Raw genomic sequence first — 20,953 nt, 5'->3', positions numbered from 1 at the left:
GTTTGTAAAACTCTTTACAGTCTTTACCTGTAGGACTGAAAATAATTCACAGTCAGGGCTTATCAAAATCTGTGTTTCTGCAAACTATCCAAATCTGTTTATACAAGGAAAATGTTTTTTCTGCATCTGAGGTAGGAATAAACATAATGCATTTTACAGGTTTTGAAAAACTGAAAGAAGCAGCATTTAATAAGAGAACTAGGTATTTCCTGAAACATGCACATTCCTGCTACTGAATCTCTCAGTATACAAAATTCTTCATACAAACAAACCATATCCAGCTTTTGTCTAGTTTGAACCCTTCCAGAATGTTTCAGTTTCCTGAAAATATAAAAAGAAAAAGTTCAGAGAAGATGTCTTAAATCAAGTTAAAGTGATATTATTATTTTGTTTTTCAAGCTTCAAAAAATGAAATCAGATATTTGAAAGCTAATGCATGCCATGAAGTGAAATTCATTTTCCTTGGGATATGCTTTCAGATAAAATTTTACTCCAAAGAGTGAAATGCCAAAGAATGTCATCAATTTCTCTTACAGTTTGCCCTCCAATAAATGTGTTATGTCATAAAGCCTTCATCATGCTTAAACAATTGAAAATTGCAAATAGGCAATCCTCACTGATTGTACAAAAGCAACTTCCAGGCGCTGCAAAATACTTTAAGATTCAGAAGATAAAGATTAGGGCTGTTAAACAGTAACCAGTTTAACAATTATTGTTTCAGAAGAATAAATGTTTCACTGTATTATCCTTTCGAAAGGCTTTGACCACCCACAACCACATACTGAGCAGCTCTTTCCTACTCTGCCGGATCTTTCAGTTCCCGCTATGAGAGCTTGACACGAACAATCAAGTTTGCTCTTGGCACAAAAGTGGGGCAGAGACTTTGGCTGGGGGACGGGAACGAGCGGCTGGGAGGTGGTGGGAGCCTCAGCCTCCAAGGGCGCAGAAACTTTCTCCAGCTGCAAATATACTTTAGGAAGTTCTTGCTCTCCCCTCACCCCCCCGCAGACATTTCCATCCCGAATCAACCGTTTTTGTGGGCACGTTTTAAAGGAAGGGGTAGTAACCTCTGCTCATGGACTGAGAACTATAAGAAGGGTTTGTTGGTTTTTTTAAAAATACACTTTTCAAATTAGCTACACTGTGCTTGAGAGGCCAAATGTATAATCCTAATTGAGATGAGCACCTTGGGAACACACACCTCAACATCTCCAGGACTAGCTCCTGAAATTCTAAACCTCTCCTGGCAGATGAGGAAAAATAATTGAAAACTGACACAACCAACATTATCAAAAAGAAAATATTCTCATTTTTCAGTAACTTGATGGATGTTAGCTTTAATATTATCAGTCACATAGCATTTAATCCGTTTGATTGTCGTATCCTTTTTATATTTTATATTTCCAAAGACTTCTGATGAAGCTTCGTAACTGAATTTAAAGTATTTAGGGAGATGGCAGATTATTCCCCTTTCAGCAGTGTGGTAATGAAGCACTGTGTTTTATTGCTTCTGTGCTTTGAGGCATGATGGGTCACACAGAAGAGTACTAATTTGCAGGCGAGTGTTGAGTTGTTTACTCAAAGAAAGAGAAGCTAATATATTGTTGGTGCTATATGAGGCCTTTTGTCCTGATCATTTAAGATAGGAATGAGTCTTGGAAAACATTGCTATTGAATTTGTTTACAATTAGTCTTATGGCAGATATCGCCATCTGTACAAAATCATTTCTGCACTTGTTACTAACAGGGTGATGCCTTTTCTTCTTTAGAGATGTATCTTGATTTGCTGATGGGATGTATCATTGCAGGCTGCGTCCCCCATACAGAAATGTTAACTCACCCAGGAGGTCACAAGTAATACTTAGGCTCCAGTTAGATCTTGCTCACTCGATCTGCTCTGCAGTCTTAGGGAATGGGACCAATAGACACTACATGCACTGCAGCTTATTACTGATATAAAATATAAAGATATGATCACCTTTAAATAACAACATGTTCAGTTTGAAGGATTGTCCTGGTTGCACTTGTTTTAGGTAAATGAGATCTGCTCCACCAGTACTTTTCAAATTTACCTTTTGGTGGTTGAAGCTATTTCTGTTTAAAGTTTAAAAGAAATGTAGAATCCTTTAGTTTTAAGGTTGCTGCATAAATGCAAAGCACACAGGACTTGATTTCAAATGACAAAATGTTTTAGGGAAATGAAACAGACTTTAGCAAAGATAGCTCAGATTCAGTCATTTCAAAGTCCTTCTGAGAGAATGAAGTCACCACGCAGCTTCGGTTGTTCCCAGGTCTTTGCCCCGCTGTCTGACTTCTTTTGTCTTCAATTTTTAACTTCTGACAGAGTTTTCCATCTTGGTTCTTCTCTGAAAGTCTAAGTTGGTTCCCTTCTCCTATTCCATCCCGTGGCTCTAAAGATCTCCATTTCCAGTATTTTAAAAGATAACACCCAGAACAGCTGGGCTCAGCAAACCCCATGGGCCAAGTACAGCAAAGCTCTCTTACGAGCTGGGGTTGCTCTGCGTTAGCAGGCTGTTAAATTAAAATTTCCAGATAACTCTGTATTAAACTTCATTCTCCAACACTTGGCAGGGATGCAGTGATCTGTGTTGTTTAAAAGTCTTAACTCAGTATAAAGTGTTCTTTGTGATCGAACACGGTAAAACTCACATGCAGCAAGCACTGGTTGTTCACAGAGGCACTAGGTAGCCTTTCCAGAAGTTTGTCTTCACTGTATGCCACATCCCTGTGTATGCAAAACCAGAGACCTTGGGTTGGGTCCAGTCTTAGGGGGCAAAGTTTAACAAAAAATTTGTAACACCACATCCGCTATTTTTATTCCAGAGGTGCAGTTCAGGGGAGAACATAAAAGGAGGAGAGGGTTTGAAGGATGTTTTTTGTTTGGTTTTAGTTTTGTGGTTAGATTTGTTAAATGACTGTGCTTTTTCAGGCTGGATTCTGTATCTGTTCAATTAGTAGGTATGGCTCAGTGCTTAATTCTAATCGAGTAAGGGTTTGTCTTACTCATGCAGTAAATGAATGAAATAAGGGACAGCCCCTTGAAAGAAAGGACGAGTGGTCACCCTTAGTGTCACAAAAATAGAAAACAGTTGCTGCGGCTTAAAGCCTGAGAAATTTTGCAGGCTGAAGACAGGAAATTGTAACACTAAGGTGCTCACCCTTATCTCTGCATTGCTTATGGTTTTTAATTATGCAATCCCAGAAAGTTATGCAGTATAATGTGGTGACTACAGCTGTTTTACATGCACCTGCCTGCACTCCTTTGCTTCAGCAGTGTATCTTCAATAAGTATAACTTCTTTAATCTTACATTTTCTCTTTTCCACTGGATTTTTTACGTAATTCATGCATATTTAGTGCTTGGTGTCTGTTGAAACTGGGATTCATTCAGCACAGAAGACAATAGGGAAAGCAGAGAGCTGATTACGGATCCTCCACTGTCTGCCTGCACAGGTTAGAGGAAACCCCCAGAAATGTGGTGTAGAACTGATCTGAGCTGAGGGGTCCTGCCCTGCTGTTCAGGCAGAGCCACTGTAGGCACGCCTTCGCCTGTCTCGGGAAAAAGTTCTTTCTCGTAGGACGTCAAACCCCTCACACTGTTGCCTGGGGATGTATTTATTGCCTCCTATAGAGGGAAGAGCTGAAGGGTGCTTGGAAGTTTCCACCAAGAAGCACGTATCAGTGACCTGCAACAGTTTCCCCAGCTCAGTTACTGTCAGCAGTGAGTGCTGACAAAATCAGACGACCTCCACAAACTGCCTTCAGAAATGATGACTATGTTATGTTTGCTGCCTTGGTTGCCTTGCTAGCTCTTGAGGACCTGTGTTTTCAAGCTTGTCTTGGTAATCACTAGAGCTAGATACTTTATGAAGAAATGAAAATGGAAATTTTCATTTGACTTCAAGTGCTGAAGCTTTCCAGTGGAAAACCACAAAGCACAAGCCTTGTGATAAAATTACAAAAGTTGTGAGAAGTAGCGTACTCCAAAACTTTTACTTAAATTCTGCCCACACACTACAGAAGTGCTAAAAAAATTGCATCAGATCCCCATGGATCTGCAGTCCTTGCTCATTCATCACCAACTCATCTGACTTGCACCCTGTAGCTAAATTTAACACCAGTCCCTCATGTTCTGTCATGGAACCGTACTGTTGTTTGCTTGTTGTTGATGTAAATCTTATTTATTATAACACAGAGAAATGCTGAAAGGGTCGGTTGCTCAGGAGGTTTCACTTGGTGCTATGAGTTGGATCATAATATGCTTTGTTGCTAAAATCTTTTTTGGTGGCTAGGGTTTGAATGTTTTATTTAGTGTGAAGGACTACCTCAAGTACAGGGTGTTGATGCTTCCTACAATTGCTTGGTGTTCTTACTAGCTTGTATCTAACTATATTAGTTAGATATTTGGCAATTAACATACTTTTTGTGTGGATTGTGGCGTGCCGGAGCAGAGTGGAATGGGGTCCTTAAGTAGGATCTGAGTGCATTATTTTTATGACCTATGTCTTTATCTTGTGGGAGAATGCCAGTTCAAAAGACTTCTATAGGTCCTTTACCTTCCAGAACTTCTAATGTTTTTCTTTAGGATGTAGAATTTCAACAAGGAACTTGAGATAAAAATTTGGCAGCCAGCTATACTCTACTGAAAACTCCTTTCAATTTTTCTTCACTTCAACAGGCTTTTAATTTGCAAGTGTCCCAGTTCTGCCATGGGAGCACTTCCTACCTGTGAACATGACCAATCTTCGGGCTGCCAGAACGAAGCCTGAGTGGGGTCACGTAAAGGAAAACTCTTGCAGGGCCAGAAGAGATCAGAAGTGGCAGATATGACAGTCAGGATCTTTTTAAGATTAACTCAAACTGGGTTCACATTCCATGCATAGAATGTGTTAAGCATTTGAAACTGAGCATGAGCAAAATGCATTGTGCTTCCTAAGTCTTTTCCATGACATTGCCAATGGGAAAAAGTGAAATGGCCATTTTGGCCAAAATTGGATAAGGAAGGGGTTCAGGTTTTAATCTAGATTTGCACTGTACCAGACAATTTGGAAGTGAAGTCACGATGTGCCCTCCTGCCCAGTTAGCAATGGAGGCAAGAGTGCTTATTTACACCTGGTTGACTTGTTTCCAGCTAGCAGCAATAGGATTCATATTTCATGCACGTATTGCAAGCAAGCAAGGAAGTAGGTGCTGAACTTTAACAAATGTTCTGTGCACACTAGTGTGAAAAAGTGTGAAAATCATTTAGCATTCCCATTTTTTTATACATATAATAAAAAAGGAATTGTGATGCAGTGCCCTTAATTCATATACAGTGTCTCTTAAGTCAGTATTATGCTTAAAGAAATGGAGCTTGTGGTAGAGGCAGTCTGTAATCGTATCCTTCAGTTGCATTTGAGGAACAGAGGGAATTTTATAGGATTGACAACACAGTAATTTTCTTTATTTTTTTCCTCTTTTAACTTAGGGGTTTTTTTTTGTTTGTTTGGATGTCTGGTTTTCAGCCAGGAACACAAGCTAGAAGTAACACATACTTAGTTGTTGTTAAATTGCAATTCCTTGTTTCCTTCTATGAATAATCTCTTTCAGAAAATCCAGAGCCCTCTTTCCTAGAGGGAAATCTCTGATTTCCATGATTTTCACCCAAAGTCTTAAATGTAAAACACCACTGTAGCAAAAGTGACATGAATAAGCAAACTTGAGCATCAGGACCAAACCATGTGCAGGATGAGACAAGAAAGCCTTCGCCATCTCTCATCTCAGAGGAGAGAGGGACTATTCACTTCCATTCTCTCCAACGTTATTCAAGTTATCTAATTTACAGCTGCACTTACACTGTGCCATTCTCCAAAAATTCGTACGATTTTTTCCAGGTGAGGAGGCGCTGCTCTGGCCACCCACCAGCATCCTCTGCCCAGGTTCCCTGGATTCCTCCCCTTGCCTCTTCTCTCGTGCTCAGTTCCCCTGCCAGAGACCCTCTCGCTGAGCTTTACCCACCATCCAAACTCCCCTGCCAGTTCACAGGTTCCCACCACTTATTAAAGTCCATTCCTTTACCAACCCTCCATGTCACAGGATCCCCCTTTTCCTCAGCCCTGCTCTTGCTCCTCTCCCTTCGTACTCCTAGTCAGACCCATTTCTTCCCAGCCCTGGGTGTTGCATTCAAAATAGAGTATGTTTCTGGATGGCTTGTATTTTGGGAAGTAGCCGTTTCTCCCAGCTGTGATTCCTGTCTATGATCCCATTCCTGTGAAAAGCTTGTGAAATTTCTTAGCACAAGATTTGATCTAAAAATAAGAAATGTTTTCTAGTAAAACAAAACTGAAACACAACCAGGTTGCTTTAAAAAATAATTTACCAGGAATTTCTTAGCTCTTAGGTTCAGCTTTTTAGTGAAATATAAAAGCTTGCCTACGTAAGAGCCAAAAGTAAATTTAAAAATGCCACCTAGACTTCCTAGCTAACAGACAGTCTTGAAGACAACTTTTTTCCAAACCAGGAAGCCTAAGAAATTTTTTTTCAAATCTAAAAGGAAAAAAGTTCCTGCCAGCCTTTCACACCAAAGAAGTGACCTGATTTTCAGCTTCCGTTCAAGTTGGTGGGTATTGCAAGAATTTTATAACTTTGAAAACTTATTGACTGTTACCGAAATGCCTATATATGTGTTTAAATACATGTTTTAAGGCACTCTGGTTAGAAAAGATTGGCCTTAAGCAATATAACCAGATGACCAGTTTCCTAGTTCCTCCTTGTGCCTTGGCTCAGGAAAGGAAAACACTTCCTCTTCCTTCTGAGGGCCCCAGACTTCCTGTGCCATCTATTTATACAATTGTTGTAATGAACCCCAAGTTAACCACTTCCTTGCCTGGCTTAGTGTAGGCTTTACATCTTTTAAATCTCTTTTCACTTTATGTCTTTGTACTCCACTTGCAACTTCTCTTAAAGGTATGTTCAGAGCTGCTTCTCAGCAAACCCATATTTGGGGTATCTTTGTCAAGGTGTTCTGCTGGCCAGATGGCATTGCTTGGAGATAATGGAGAAGAGGAGGCTTAGGCTGGGCCCTGTTGGCCTTTTTCCACCAGATACAAAGGAAGGTTAGATGATCTCAGCCATACAAAAACCTGTTGAAAAGTTTAGGTGGATGAATTTGGAAAGGGGATCACAAGATTTAACCAAAGACTAGTGATTAAAGGCTTTAGTCATACCTGTTTTCATGAAATGAAGAACGCAGAAGCCTATTCAGCATGAAGGCAGGAACAAGTTGTAGCTAGTTGTGTTAAACCATTGTACAGTGAGTGTGCAGAAGATGGAAAGGAAATTGATAACTGGAAATACCTGCAGAATTGAGGGCAGTTTCTGGAGGACAGGAGACACCAGGACATCCTGTGGGAAAGGAGGTTTCCAGCCAAAAGGGCTGGAGTCAGAAGTGGAAGATCTGAGAGTCCGTGGTTTGGGATGCAATTGAAATGGCTGGGCTGGTCGTGCCAAGTATGGTCATGTTCAGTTTTACCAGTCTCCTTCAAGGATATAGCAGGATCTGGACAAAGAGGCAGCAGGCAGATTTGCACAGGGCTTCCTACAGTCACAGAATTAGGGGCGGCAGGAGGCCTTGCGAGGTCTCTGAGCCCAGCGTTTGCCCTGTTTTCAGGCTAAAGCAGGATCAGTTGCTCGCTAGCCAGCTGTGAGGAATGCCTGGGTACTCTGCCCTCTGACACTTCCAGACGTGGACACATACTCTCCCTGTGTAGCCTGACTTCACTGTCTCTGCCTGGTGAGGTTCCCTGAGATCTAATCTAAACCTCCTCTGCTGCAAAGCAAGCCAGCTGCATCTGCTGTCCTTGAGGGACTTGCAGCACAGCTGGTTGTCATCTTCTTTATATGAGAATTTAAAACTTGTAAGACTGCTGCTGTGATGTCTCCAGGCTGTCCCTTTGCCAGACCATACCAGTCCCTTTCTTCTGAGCTTTCCTTGTAAATCACATTTTGCAACTCTTCAGCCGTCCTCATAATTTTTCCTTGGGACTCTCTCTGGTATTTTCACATGTTCCTTAAAAAGCAGTGCCCCAGGCTGGACACAGCAGTCTAGCTAAGGCCTTACAGCACCAAGTACAGTGGAATAGTTTCCTCCTGCATCTCATATGACACCCCATTAATAGATTTTAGAAAGACATAGGCTTTTTCTGATGCAGTTTCCCACTGTAAAATTGCTGCGCAGTCTCTAATTCGCTGTTATCCAGATTCCTTTATGCAATTCTGCTGTTTTACGGGCTGTTCCCTATATTGCATATGTTCACTCGGTGTTTCCTTTCTGTATGTTATGGCTATCATCAGCACAAAGCTGAGGTACCGGTGCTGGTGCTGGAGGAATTGCTGTGGAAGCAGAGCCTGCCGTCCGCACTGCTCTGGTGTCCTGTGAACTGTGTGAGCGCGTTTGTGGGGATGTGGTATGTTGCCGTGGAGATGACATTTGCCATCCATGTTTCTAATGACTTGAAACAGTTCACTTTGCAATTAAAACAAGATCTATCCTAACCCTGAGGAAATAGTTACTTACTAAATGAAGGGGGGTGGGTGGGAAGTGGATTTCATTGTTGCGCTCTGCTCGAGTGGCTCCAGCTTGCTTTGCGCTGCCCCATCCTGCTCGGTTTTGTTTGCAGTGCCCCGTTCCATGTCTGCTCCCTGTCTCAAAAACTAGAGCAAGTTTGCATAAAGTTTAGGCTCCGTTTTCCCTCACTCCTGTCATCCAGTGTGGTTGTCTTGAGGACGTTTATTCAGAGTGCACCATCAGTCCGGTTTTTGCTAATGCACTCCACAGCCAGATATGGACCAACTCAATGCCAGTATTTTACTATCCACCACTGCTTTTCCTTCCCAACCTATAAACCTTTGCCACAAGTTCAAGTATGAAGAAAGCATTTGTCCCAGCTACATGCTGCTTTCCTTGCTCGCTGGCAGTGAAAATTGTTTGACCAGCCTTCAGGTAGGCCCATCTAGCAACCTGAGCACTAGCTGCAACATTACTGGACTAGGTTTTCTGCATTAAACTGATGCTATGCAGGCATCATCCCTGCAGTCCTGGGCACTGCTGGGCTGGGAACAGATCACAGCCTGGGGGATGGTCCTATTGCCCTGTGGCTGGTAGCAAAGTTACAGGCTGTTGGTTTGGAGGGGCTCACACGGCACTCGTCACCGGTGGCATCTGAGCGCCTTACAGTTGTGTGTCGAACAACGTGACTAACGTCTGTCACACAGGCTTTGTTCTCATCCTTTCCCCAAGGGGAGAAGCAAGTGGAGCGAGGTCTTGCTTTTACTGTTCTCTCTCCCAATTCAAACAACATATAGTTTTTGCTGTGCCTCTCTGCAGAGGGAGGCAGCACAAAGCAGCGTGCCCTGGTCTCTCAGGGGGAGTGGGGAAATTTGGGGGGGTGCCTTGAACCAAGAGGAGCTCATTTCATAGTGCAGGCAAACAGGCAGAGAGGGTTGTTGGGCACTGCTTTGTGCTGGAGAGGCACAGCCCTTCCCGCACACTTCCTCTGTTGAGGTCCTTGCAAATAATAACAATTATAATACAAAATAACAATTATAATACAAAAGAAAATGAGTGAGAATAATCCAGCCATCTTTGCTTTCAGGCTCTCATGATGGCAAAGCTGATGTGTAGCGAGGCAGTGCTGCCACTGTGGCTTTCGCAGCACGGGGGAGGGCCCTCGACCTCTGCCACCATGAGTGGGCACTGAGCAGGTTTGAGGCCCCCCATCCTTCCCTCTATGCTTGGCCACGGCTGGTCGGAGCTCCCAGCCCCGCCAGTTCCCCGTTTCCTTATTACAGCTCTCACTGTCTCTGTGCAGCTGCTCAGGACACGTGTTCAGCTCCCTGTTGAATTCTGTCTCAAAATATGAAAGCACCGTCCTTTATTTTTACTGTGTGCTGTGGGGAGTTGGTCCTTTTTATCCTGAATGGGCTTGGGGAAGGTAGGCTGTCAGGAGCTGGCACTGCCAGGATGGAGACTGCCTGTCTTTGGGAATGAGTGGCTGGATTCGGATGCGTGCAAAGCCCAGCTCCTCCACATGGCCACAAATCCCAGTTATACTTGAGAGAGGAGGTGGTAGGGTTCATCAAGAAAGGTGGCTGGAGGTGATGGCTGGCTGCCTGACCAGCCAGCCAAGCTACCAGGGTAAGAGGGGGTGTGTAATGGTGGGGCCTCTCTGTGCGTGCATCCTGCTAGTCTGCACGTGAGCTGGGGCTTATGGCCACTCCGGGGAATTTGAGCTGGACCACAGGCTTTGGTCCACTCTTGAAATGCAGTGCAATGAGTTAGAGGAAGGAGGCCTGTTACAAAATGCTGCTTCTTCTGGTTACCACAGAGACCAGCACGGTTTCAGAGACTGAACTGTCCTTGACAGCAAAAAGTGCTAATTCAGCCTTTCCTCCCACTTACATCAAGGCTCCATTTGGCCTGAAAAGAGCTGTGCAGGGCAATCCATATTCTTGCAGGTGCCCTGGGAGAGTAGGAGCTGAGAGGCAAAACAAGGCTGAGAAGACAGTGTTTGGGCACTGGGGGTGGGAGGGGTGCTTGTGCGGGGGCAGGATGGAGGGCTGCAGGGACAGTCATCAGTCAGGGGAGATCCGGGGAAGTGGGCAGACAGTGAGGTCTTTGGAAAGTGAAGTAGAAGTGTGAAGACGAGTTTGGAAAGAGGAGGAATGGGATAGGCTGCAGTAATTCAAAAGGTGGGAGAGAGCACTGATGGCGAAGCTTTCGTCTCGCAAAAATGCAGATGGCAAACCCTGACCCTCCCATTTACCCTCGATGTGTTTTAGGGTCTGAGTGTGTGCTCTGATGGGGCTGACACCTTTTTTGAGGCACCCTTTGGGGTAGCTTAGGGCAAAGCAATCCATCACAAGCCTCATCTCTCGTGAGCTCCAGCCCATCTACAGGTGCTGTAGATGGTGGGCAGAAGACAGCCCAGGCAGGTTAAATCCAGAGGGTGAAGTGTGGGTAACACTGCCCCATCCTGAGCAGGGCAGTGGGCTGGGCGCAAGGGCTGAGCGTGCTGCCATCCTGCAGTCAGTGCTGCTAACAGTGTGCTCTGGGATGCCAGGGGCACTGCTGGGCACAGCTGCATAAATAATCACAAAAACAGGGATTTCAGAGCAGGGAAAGGTACTGCAGGGGAGGTGAACAGAGAAACATGGAAGCAACTGGCTGAACTATTCCAGGTCTGTCCCAGTGCAGCACCATGACTTCAGGATCCTTTCATATGATGGATTAGAGTGAAGTGCTTTTTTTTCCTTGATAGGTTTCCCTGATTATCAGCCTTCACAGCTGGCATCAAGAAGCAGAAGAGTCTGGGAGGGGCAAGACACTATTTTCATTAATTGTTGTAAATCAGAAGTCATTCTGATTATACTAAGTTTGTGCTGCTCTAACAGAGCAGGATCTGATCTACGCTGTTATGGTCCTTGACGCTCACAAGTCTATGGGGCTGGATGGGATCCACCCGAGAGTGCTGAGGGAGCTGGCGGAGGAGCTTGCCAAGCCACTCTCCATCATTTATCAGCAGTCCTTGTTCACAGGGGAGGTCCCAGACGACTGGAGGCTTGCCAATGTGACACCCATCTACAAGAAGGGCCGGAAGGAGGATTCGGGGAACTACAGGCCTGTCAGCCTGACCTCAGTGCCGGGGAAGATTATGGAGCGGTTCATCTTGAGGTCGCTCACAAGGCATGAGCGGGACAACCAGGGGATCAGGCCCAGCCAGCACGGGTTCATGAGAGGCAGGTCCTGCTTGACCAACCTGATCTCCTTCTATGACCAGGTGACCCGCCTAGTGGATGAGGGAAAGGCTGTGGATGTGGTCTACCTGGACTTCAGTAAGGCCTTTGACACTGTCTCCCACAGCATTCTCCTAGAGAAGCTGGCGGCTCACGGCTTAGACAGGTGTACTCTTCACTGGGTAAAAAACTGGCTGGACAGCCGGGCCCAGAGAGTTGTGGTGAATGGAGTTAAATCCAGTTGGCGGCCGGTCACAAGCGGTGTTCCCCAGGGCTCAGTTTTGGAGCCAGTCTTGTTCAATATCTTTATCGATGATCTGGATGAGGGGATCAAGTGCTCCCTCAGTAAGTTTGCAGACGACACCAAGTTGGGTGGGAGTGTTGATCTGCTCGAGGGTAGGAAGGCTCTGCAGAGGGACCTGGACAGGCTGGATCGATGGGCCGAGGCCAGCTGTATGAGGTTCAACAAGGCCAAGTGCCGGGTCCTGCACTTCGGCCACAACAACCCCATGCAGCGCTACAGGCTTGGGGAAGAGTGGCTGGAAAGCTGCCTGTCGGAAAAGGACCTGGGGGTGTTGGTCGACAGCCAGCTGAACATGAGCCGGCAGTGTGCCCAGGCGGCCAAGAAGGCCAATGGCATCCTGGCCTGCATCAGCAATAGTGTGGCCAGCAGGAGTAGGGAAGTGATTGTGCCCCTGTACTCGGCACTGGTGAGGCCGCACCTCGAATACTGTGTTCAGTTTTGGGCCCCTCACTACAAGAAGGATGTTGAGGTGCTGGAGCATGTCCAGAGAAGGGCAACGAAGCTGGTGAAGGGTCTGGAGAACAAGTCTTATGAGGAGTGGCTGAGGGAACTGGGGTTGTTGTTCAGCCTGGAGAAAAGGAGGCTCAGGGGAGGCCTTATCCCTTATCGCTCTCTACAACTATGTGAAAGGAGGTTGTAGCGAGGTGAGTGTCAGTCTCTTCTCCCAAGTAACAAGCGATAGGACAAGAGGAAATGGCCTCAAGTTGCGCCAGGGGAGGTTTAGATTGGACATGAGGAAAAATTTCTTTACTGAAAGAGTGGTTCAACATTGGAAGAGGCTGCCCAGGGAAGTGGTTGAGTCCCCATCCCCGGAAGTATTTAAAAGATGTGTAGATGAGGCGCTTAGGGACATGGTTTAAGTGGGCACGTTGGTGTTGGGTTGACGGTTGGACTCAATGATCTTAGAGGTCTTTTCCAACCTTAATGATTCTATGATTCCTGTGAAGTATTAACTAGTGATTTGTTTCAACACCTCTTGCCTCACAAAAATATAATCCAGTGTTTGCCCAAGCATCACCTTCATGCTGAATGCGACGTTTTCCAGTGTACGAGAATAATAAATCTTGATAAATGCAGGAACACCTGGGAGACAGAAAAGGAGGCTGTACAGGCAGAGCTCTCAGAAACATCATACATATTTGTTATGAAAATGTGTCTTGCTGTGCCTTTAAAGACATGCAGGTGTATTTAAAAATGAAAGATATCTTTGATGGCAGGCCTGAGGGCACTGAAGGCTTCAAATGTGGTTCAGTATTGAAAGCACTGTCCTAATTTCTGGCCTGAGATTTTATTCTTCAGGAAAATTAAAAAGAAATTTTATTGCTGCTAGGACTCACTGAAGACAGTTTTCTGTGTTCTGCTCGCTGTGGTTTATGCTAGCATTTCTCCTGTTTAATCTCTTGGGTTTGCTACATTTGCCTTTTAAACAAAAGAAGTTCACAGATAATAAGAACTGGGCAAACACATATGGCAGGTAAATAAGCTTGTTCAAACTTGTATTAAAACTTCGTGTGTGTTAATTTTTACAGCCAATAATTGCAATCCAAAAAGAAATTAAAACGTCCTGCCTGTTAGTCAGAGGCAGAATGTCTGAAATGTGGCTGCGTAACAAGTTATTTCAAATTGGAGGCAAAGCTTTAATTTGTTATTAACTAACCATGTTTCCTGTGCAAAATCTAGCTTTATGCATGTAAAATAGCACAAGTCAAGCCTGCCATTAGGGTGATCAGGTCTTTCTTTTGATTGCCTACTGCTGTTGTATCCCCAGATGTGAACAGTTCCCAGTGTTGTTGTTCTTGACTTAAAAGAGCAGTCTTGTGGGGCTGGAAAACATCTACTCTGCACTGTTCTGCCCCTGCTCCTTGATGTTTTGCTGCATGTGTAAACAGGACCTTCTTGGGTTGGTTTCTCTGGGAAAACCTCTCATCCAGAAAGAGAGCACCCTGCCAGGAAAAGCACTGCTCGTGAAGAGTGATCAGAGCTTCTGTTACATGTTGCTGTTGCCTTGGGTTTGGATGGTACTTAAGCGCAGTTCTGGAGGAACTGCAGAGCTCGCTCTTTTGGTCAGGAGGTCTGTGCTGAGCCATGACAAATAATTTCTCTGTCCTTGGTAGGGCCCTTGGTTGAAGCAATGGGGCAGAACTGCAGGGGTGCAGCTGTTCCTGCCTGGTGAATCCAGCAGATTTACCATTCATGCTGATGTGTAGATATAATTGCTCTGAAGCTTTGCCTCTGAAGACCTCTAAAACCTTATCGCTGTGTTTGCCCTCTGCAAGTATCCATTTCCTGAGATTAGTGGCCAGGGCTGTGCTAGAAACAGGTTTAGTCACAGTTAAAATTCAGCTGGCAAGCTCAGTGTCATGCCTGATACATTCACAGTCCTAGCTGTGTTCTGAGCCTCAGCTTTCTAAATCTTCATCTGAGCGTTTTTTCACATGACAGTACCTTGCTAGCTTGTTTCATTTGAATCTAGTTCTGAGCCTTTGAATCCTGGAAGCGATGCTAACGTCTAGATTTAGACATGTTTATCTTGCAATTTCACAGAAAAATTCTTCCTGGATACCAGAAAATATAACATAGTCCAGGGGTTTTGTGCTCAGTAAAAGAGGGAATGCAAAAATTAATCCAGGAGAATTCTTTGTTTTTAAAGTCTTCCTTTTCTTTGAAGCCAAGCACACTGAATCAAATGAGAGAGCTCTTCCATTTGGCTTCAGTGAATCTTTGAGGTTGCCATTTTTGCTGACACTGGCTGGAACGTGTGTGCGTATCTGTTTCTGTTTGTACTGCAGGAGTTGTTCTGCACAGAGCCTGTGGTCAGATGGGCAGTGAGAGCTGGGCTGGCTTTCTCTGGACAGCAGTAGTGGGTTTTTCTCTCTCTCTGACTGTGTTTTCCTTCTGTGAGGAGCAGTGTTTCTGTGGTAGGAAATCCCAGACCGTGACAGCCTCTGTGCTTTGTTTCAGGCATCAGAGGGTGTTCCCGTGAAGTATTTTGAGAACTTGGAGGAACTGATAGAATTTTACAAGAAGGAGAACATGGGTCTGGTATGGCACCTCAAATATCCAGTGCCGCGGGAAGAGGAGGAGGCTGCAGATGAACCAGAGGAGGATGCTGGTAAGAAACCCATGATGTGACTTGGTGATGCAGACCCTTGACACTTACTCTGGACTGGAGATATGCAGTGCAGGCAGGGGGATTAGAGCATGTCATGCAATAAAATGGAGCAGGGCATAGAGAGACCTGAGCTGGCAAGACCTTGAGGCAGTGAGTCCTCATGGCTCTGGGGTGGTACTGCATCTGGAGCATCAGTTTAGCTCACCTGAGGGAATATATTGAGACACTCTGCAGAATTATATTGTATCAGGTGCAGGGCTGACTAATCTGTTGTCCTTCATCTGGGCTCAAGCTGTTTATGTCCAGCCATGTCTCTGCACACCTCTCCCTGCACTGCATCTGTAGGGCCACTGTCTCAGCAGCAGAGATGCTCCCCTAGAGACTTGGAGCACAGCTCTCTGCAGTGCCACGCACCTGCAGCTTCTGTGGGTCTTGGGTCATCTGAAACTCAGGCCCCCTTATCTGCTGTGATCTAGAGGATGTTTCTAACAGTCATAACCAGAGGGCACAGATCCTGCAGTGGCAGACAGTCTAACTCTATGCATAGAGGCAGATGTATGATGAAGAGGTGTGACTGGCATCATCCCAGCTATTTTATATGAAATGTCACTGTGGGTTCCTGACACTCATTGGTCTTGGATTGTTCCTTGGATTTTTCCTTGGATCTGTCATTGTTCTCCTGAATCCCAGGGGAAGGTCATGCCCACAGAGCCATCCTTCCTGTCCTTTCTGACGTTTGTCTGGAAATTACGAGCATTACAATAAAACTTGTCTGAAGGACATAGTCCTGTGACAGACAGACAGGCGTGTGCACTAAAGCAGATTGATGTGCCTGTGTACATTTATGCAATCTAATGGATCTCTAATAGGAGCTGGAAGATTTTGGTGTGCAATTCTCATGAAGAAACAGAACAAAATTTTGCAAAGCTGCTCAGGGAAGATGTTCCTGTTTTTTGGCCAGCTGCACTGAGTCTCCAGCTCTCAGGGCGGGGGAGGGAACTACAGCAAAAATAATACACAGAGAGGCAAGCAGCAGGGAATGAAGTTCTAGCCAAGACTAAGAGCCTTTAGATGAAGAGATATTAGCACTGGGGGTGGGCTGTTCATGTACAGAATTTAATTTTGTTAAGGCACTTCGATGCCATCGTGCTGGAGCCATGTAGGGCCTATAGATGTCTGGCCATCTTACACATAGAATTGCAGAGGTGGAAGATGAGCAGCCAGATACCCTGCAGATGCACCACCCAACTGTGCCATTGCTCAGTGCTGCGGTGGCTCTGTGAGTCACAGCTTCTGCCCAGGAGCAATGGATCAGTTTTGGGTATCTTTTTGTAATGAAAATTCCACCATTCGGAAATAACCAAACAAAACCTCACAACTCAACCAGCTACGTATGACAGGTGTAACAAAGTGTCAGAGCAATTGGTATGAAAAGAAAGGCAACTGTGGTTGGGGTAAATGGAGATGAACCCACTCTTTTCCCAGGAGAGAGGGGTATGCTGAGCAGCAGGATGACAGAACAGGAAAACCCTTTGTGCTTCCAACTTGATGCCCACAAGACAAGGCCGGATACTCAGCCCTCTGAATTGGATTATGGGGTCTATTTTCTCCATCTGTGTTTGCTTACTTTAGCTGTTCACTTCTTTCCACTAGCAGCTTCTGGTGCTCTTTCCATCATGCCCCTCCATCCATTCTTCCCCAGTAGCAGATCTCCATGATAATGCTAATGATAGGGATGAGGTACAGCTATGTTCTCTAAGCGTTATATTCAAAGTAACTAATTAACCTTCATAGCTGCTGTGCAGATGGGACAGTCAAACTGACTCAGATGAGATTACACTGCCAGGCAGAGGCATACGCTGCCTGCACGTGAGGTCCAAGCCTGGCAGCTCAGCCCACTGGTCTCACACCACTGACATCCCTGAGAACAGGGCTGGGCCAGTATCAAGCCTTGAGCGTTCCAGCTCTGAAATCAGAGGCCCTTCAGAAGGGATGGTTTCTGTAGTGACTGCCACTATGGTGCAGACTCTGCCCTGCCTGTGGGTGAGGGGGAGGAGGTCAAATTGCCATGCTGGGATGACTGTGCCTTTCCCTTCCTCCTTGCCAGACCTGGTACCCACGCCTCCTATCCTGCCCCCACGCAACATCCTCATGGCATTGCCGAGCAGCGAGACAAAGGAGGTATCTTCTCTCCCTGAAAACTCCAGGGTGGCAGATGTTAATAAACTGTCCCTTTCTGAGACACTACTCCAGCGACTGCAGTACCAGGACACAAGCAGGTGAGGATGGCAAGTCACAGGGCTGCAGAATCAGCCTTCAGCCCAGCTCTGCGCTTTCTGGGCCCCTCTGTTTGGGACAGCTGAGGACCTATTTGATTCAGCAAAGCTACCCCTCATTTATACTACCAAATGAAGAACAGAATCAGATCTACAGTGTGTTGGCTACTTTTTAGAGTCCAGCTGTCATCTAGAAAAAAATATTTTTCTGAAGTATTAAAATCACCAATAGACTTTCTCCACTGAGGTATAGTTTTCTAATATAAAGGATGGTAATATCTGAGAGAACTTGGTGTATTAGCCGTGTGCCTAACCTACAGATTGTATCAGAAAGCACCAGTCAGTCCTCAAAAAGAATAAACTTGTGTGTGGATTTCCAGGTACTCATACTTGGTGATTTACTCCAGCTACAGGTGTGACTCACATTGTCCCACGTGCTAGCTGTGTCAAATCTGGACATGCACTGAAGCCTTAGAGGAAGCTGCATGACATTTAACGACCAGATCTGCAAAGTTTAAAAATAAAATAAAAATAAAATCAAAAGGCATGCCTGTTGGCAGGACAGTGGCAGGCTGTGAGCAAACAGTGGTCATGCGTGGCAGCACAGGTCCTGTTGTGGTGGCCCGGTAGCAGCTGGCTGACTGGGAGAAACCCAGTTTTGTTCAGCTGCCTGCACCATTTCATCTGCTAAGCAGCCTGCTGGGACTTTCTGCATTTGTTGGGGCACAAGACAGCACATACAGTCTGCCTGGTTCATCCTTCCTTGTGGTGCTGGACTCCAGGAACCACAGAGACAAGGAGGAGGGGAGCATCCCGTACAGCTCTGTGGTCTCAGCCCCGCTAAGACTGTTTTGGATTGTTTGGAATAAAACCTTCAAAGTGGGGTTTGGTGAGGTGAAAGGGAGTCTTCATCTCCCCAGAGCCCCTGAGCTGCTGACTATTAGCAACCTCACAGCAGCCTGGCTTTACCTGCCAAGGCTAGTGATCCCACCATGGCTTTGGCAAAGCCAGGCATCACAAGACTTCCCTTGGCACGGTAGCTCAGCGGTCATGGAGGAGAGGATTTGGGGTGAGGAAGAAGGAAGAGGAGAAGGTGTCAGCAGTGCGGTGGGGGATCCATGGTCCAGTTCTGAGAACTGCATATTTACACTGAAATCCAAGACAAACTGCCCCCCATCTGTCTGTGCTGGCAGTGGAAGTTTTAGAAAAATAATAAAGCTGCCTGATATTTGGGAGCAGAGAGAACAGCTGGCTTTTGACCTGTCTGTTTCTTTCACAGTGTCTCCGATGAGCATCTTAAACTCATTCAGGATTACCTGCGAGTTCACATCATCAGTGACTTTGAGATGGTGCAGACTGGCTCAAGCAATCTTCCTCAACTGAAGAAACTACTTACGCTTCTTTGCAAAGGACTCTTCAGGTAACTAGAGGCTGGTTTTCAGAGATCAGAGTATAATGCTGTAACACTGTGGTCTAATGTAGGTTCCACGTGCATGCGTCCAGAACCTGCATTTCTGGCATAGGAAATTGGCTTACCCTCAAAAACATTATATTTAGATCTCATGACCTGTGATTCTGGTCCAAAGATGTGAAATCTATATAAAAGACATAGCTCTGACAGTGAAGTTTCCCTGTAGGCGGTTTCAGTCAGTGGAGTATTTTTTTTTTATGCTTTGTTTAGAAAGAAACAAAACAAAAAGTGCACTGATTAACTGCATAATTTGGTAATGCATAAATGACACCCACAGAATTGTCAAGCACAAATCGTTTATGGAAACAAGCACATATTGGTGTATAGCTATGTTTTAAACACTGATTTAAACGCTGATCAGCCTATCAGTACTTAAAGGGGGCCTATAAAAAAGATGGGGGCAAACTTTTTAGCAGGGCCTGTTGCGACAGGACAAGGGGGAATGGCTTTAAACTAAAGGGGGGTAGATTTAGACTAGATATAAGGAAGAAATTTTTTACAGAGAGGGTGGTGAAACACTGGAAGAGGTTGCCCAGAGAGGTGGTGGATGCCCCATCCCTGGAAACGTTCAAGGTCAGGTTGGACAGGGCTCTGAGCAACCTGATTTAGTTGAAGATGTCCCTGCCCACGGCAGGGGGGTTGGACTAGATGACCTTTAGAGGTCCCTTCCAACCCAAACTATTCTATGATTCTATGATTTTTCTTCCTACTAATGCACTGTGAACCTGGAGTGATTCCACTGATATCAGTGAAGTCCAGCTCAACTGGAAAGAGAAACAAGCCTAGACTACAAATTTTACCTTTCCTATTTATAGACCTTCCAGGTCCCAAACAGGAAAACTCCGATAGGGAACTAAAACCTTGCAGAGCTCCCTCTTTCTCTGGTGGAAGGATGTGATTTCCCCCCTTGCTGCTTGTAAGCAAATGAGGAGATTAGTCCACACTTCTGCAGAGATCTTGGAGCACTCTATGGAGGAGGGCACATACTTCCACACTTGTATCTGTGGCTTGGAATACCTTTCTCTCCAGTGTATTTAGAAGTGAGGCTGATAGTGCTACTGGCCTGATCTTGTTCTCCTAGAGCTCACCAAGGCTGAAGAAAGGGCTAAAATGAGGGGTGGATACTGCTGATTTGCTTGGCTTTAACACATGGAAGGAAGGCAGGGAGTGAGTGAAGTGCTCAGCTGTTTGGGACCATGATTACTCCCCTGAAGCGGTGGGAACTGTGCACGTTTTACCAGGCAAAGGGGAGGAATATGCAGCTCTGCTCCTTCTGCCAGAAGCCAGCCACCCACAGACAAGCCCCTGGCAGGACTGAGGACAGGTTGTGCAAAGAGCTGCCCTTCTGCACCCTGCTTGAGGGTTTTGCTTCTCTACGCCCACAGAGGGGGAGACCCAGGTGGCTAGCTAAGAATAAACCTGAACAATGGAAACTAAAATCTAATGAAATCACAAGTGAGAGTTTTGTGTTACTAAAATACCTCCAGTACTGCTGTTCTGATGATGGCTGGCTTTTTCTGTTTCCAACTTCTTATTCTACTTCACCTTATCTGGGTTTCACAACCCTACTCCTCATAAATGTACATGGGATGGCAAGAAACGAGATGCAACAGCTCCACAATCCTCTCAAGTGTCAGGACACCTCTTACATTTCCAGATTTTTTGTAGGTTTTTTTGGTGACTGGACTTTGCAAAGCGTCATCCTAGAACAGAGCTGGGTGAGTTCTGCTGGTGGAAGCCTGCTGAGCACAGGGGCACTGCACCACCCCAAACACAGCAAAGGGCAAGCTGCCTGCTCTCTGTCCTGGTGGCTGCATGTAGCTATGGAAATCTATGTCCTCATGCAGTTCCCCCCCGCCCCTTCCCCAGCATTTCCTCCCCATACTTGCATTATCTCAGTTAGACAGAGCTGCCTTCTCAATTTTTTTCATGAAGGTCCAGAACTGCAGGCTGTTTTCAGTCCCAGTCAGATCTCTCTGAGGAACCTCTCCCCCTCTG

General features: G+C 45.5%; 1 protein-coding gene across 4 annotated transcripts in view; it reads left to right on the top strand.

Moving 5' to 3' along the window:
- INPP5D (inositol polyphosphate-5-phosphatase D) overlaps positions 1-20,953 on the top strand; it is a 62,442-nt gene that overhangs the window by 14,363 nt on the left and 27,126 nt on the right. For all 4 annotated transcript variants that reach the window (XM_076341693.1, XM_076341692.1, XM_076341691.1 and 1 more), the window contains exons 3-5: positions 15,058-15,208; positions 17,316-17,487; positions 18,764-18,904. In XM_076341693.1, the coding sequence (XP_076197808.1) occupies positions 15,058-15,208; positions 17,316-17,487; positions 18,764-18,904 (464 nt within the window). The remainder of the gene's footprint in view (positions 1-15,057; positions 15,209-17,315; positions 17,488-18,763; positions 18,905-20,953) is intronic.

This window comes from Aptenodytes patagonicus, chromosome 6 (assembly GCF_965638725.1).
Source record: "Aptenodytes patagonicus chromosome 6, bAptPat1.pri.cur, whole genome shotgun sequence".
Taxonomy (NCBI): domain Eukaryota; kingdom Metazoa; phylum Chordata; class Aves; order Sphenisciformes; family Spheniscidae; genus Aptenodytes; species Aptenodytes patagonicus.
This window is presented reverse-complemented; position numbering and strand designations above follow the sequence as displayed.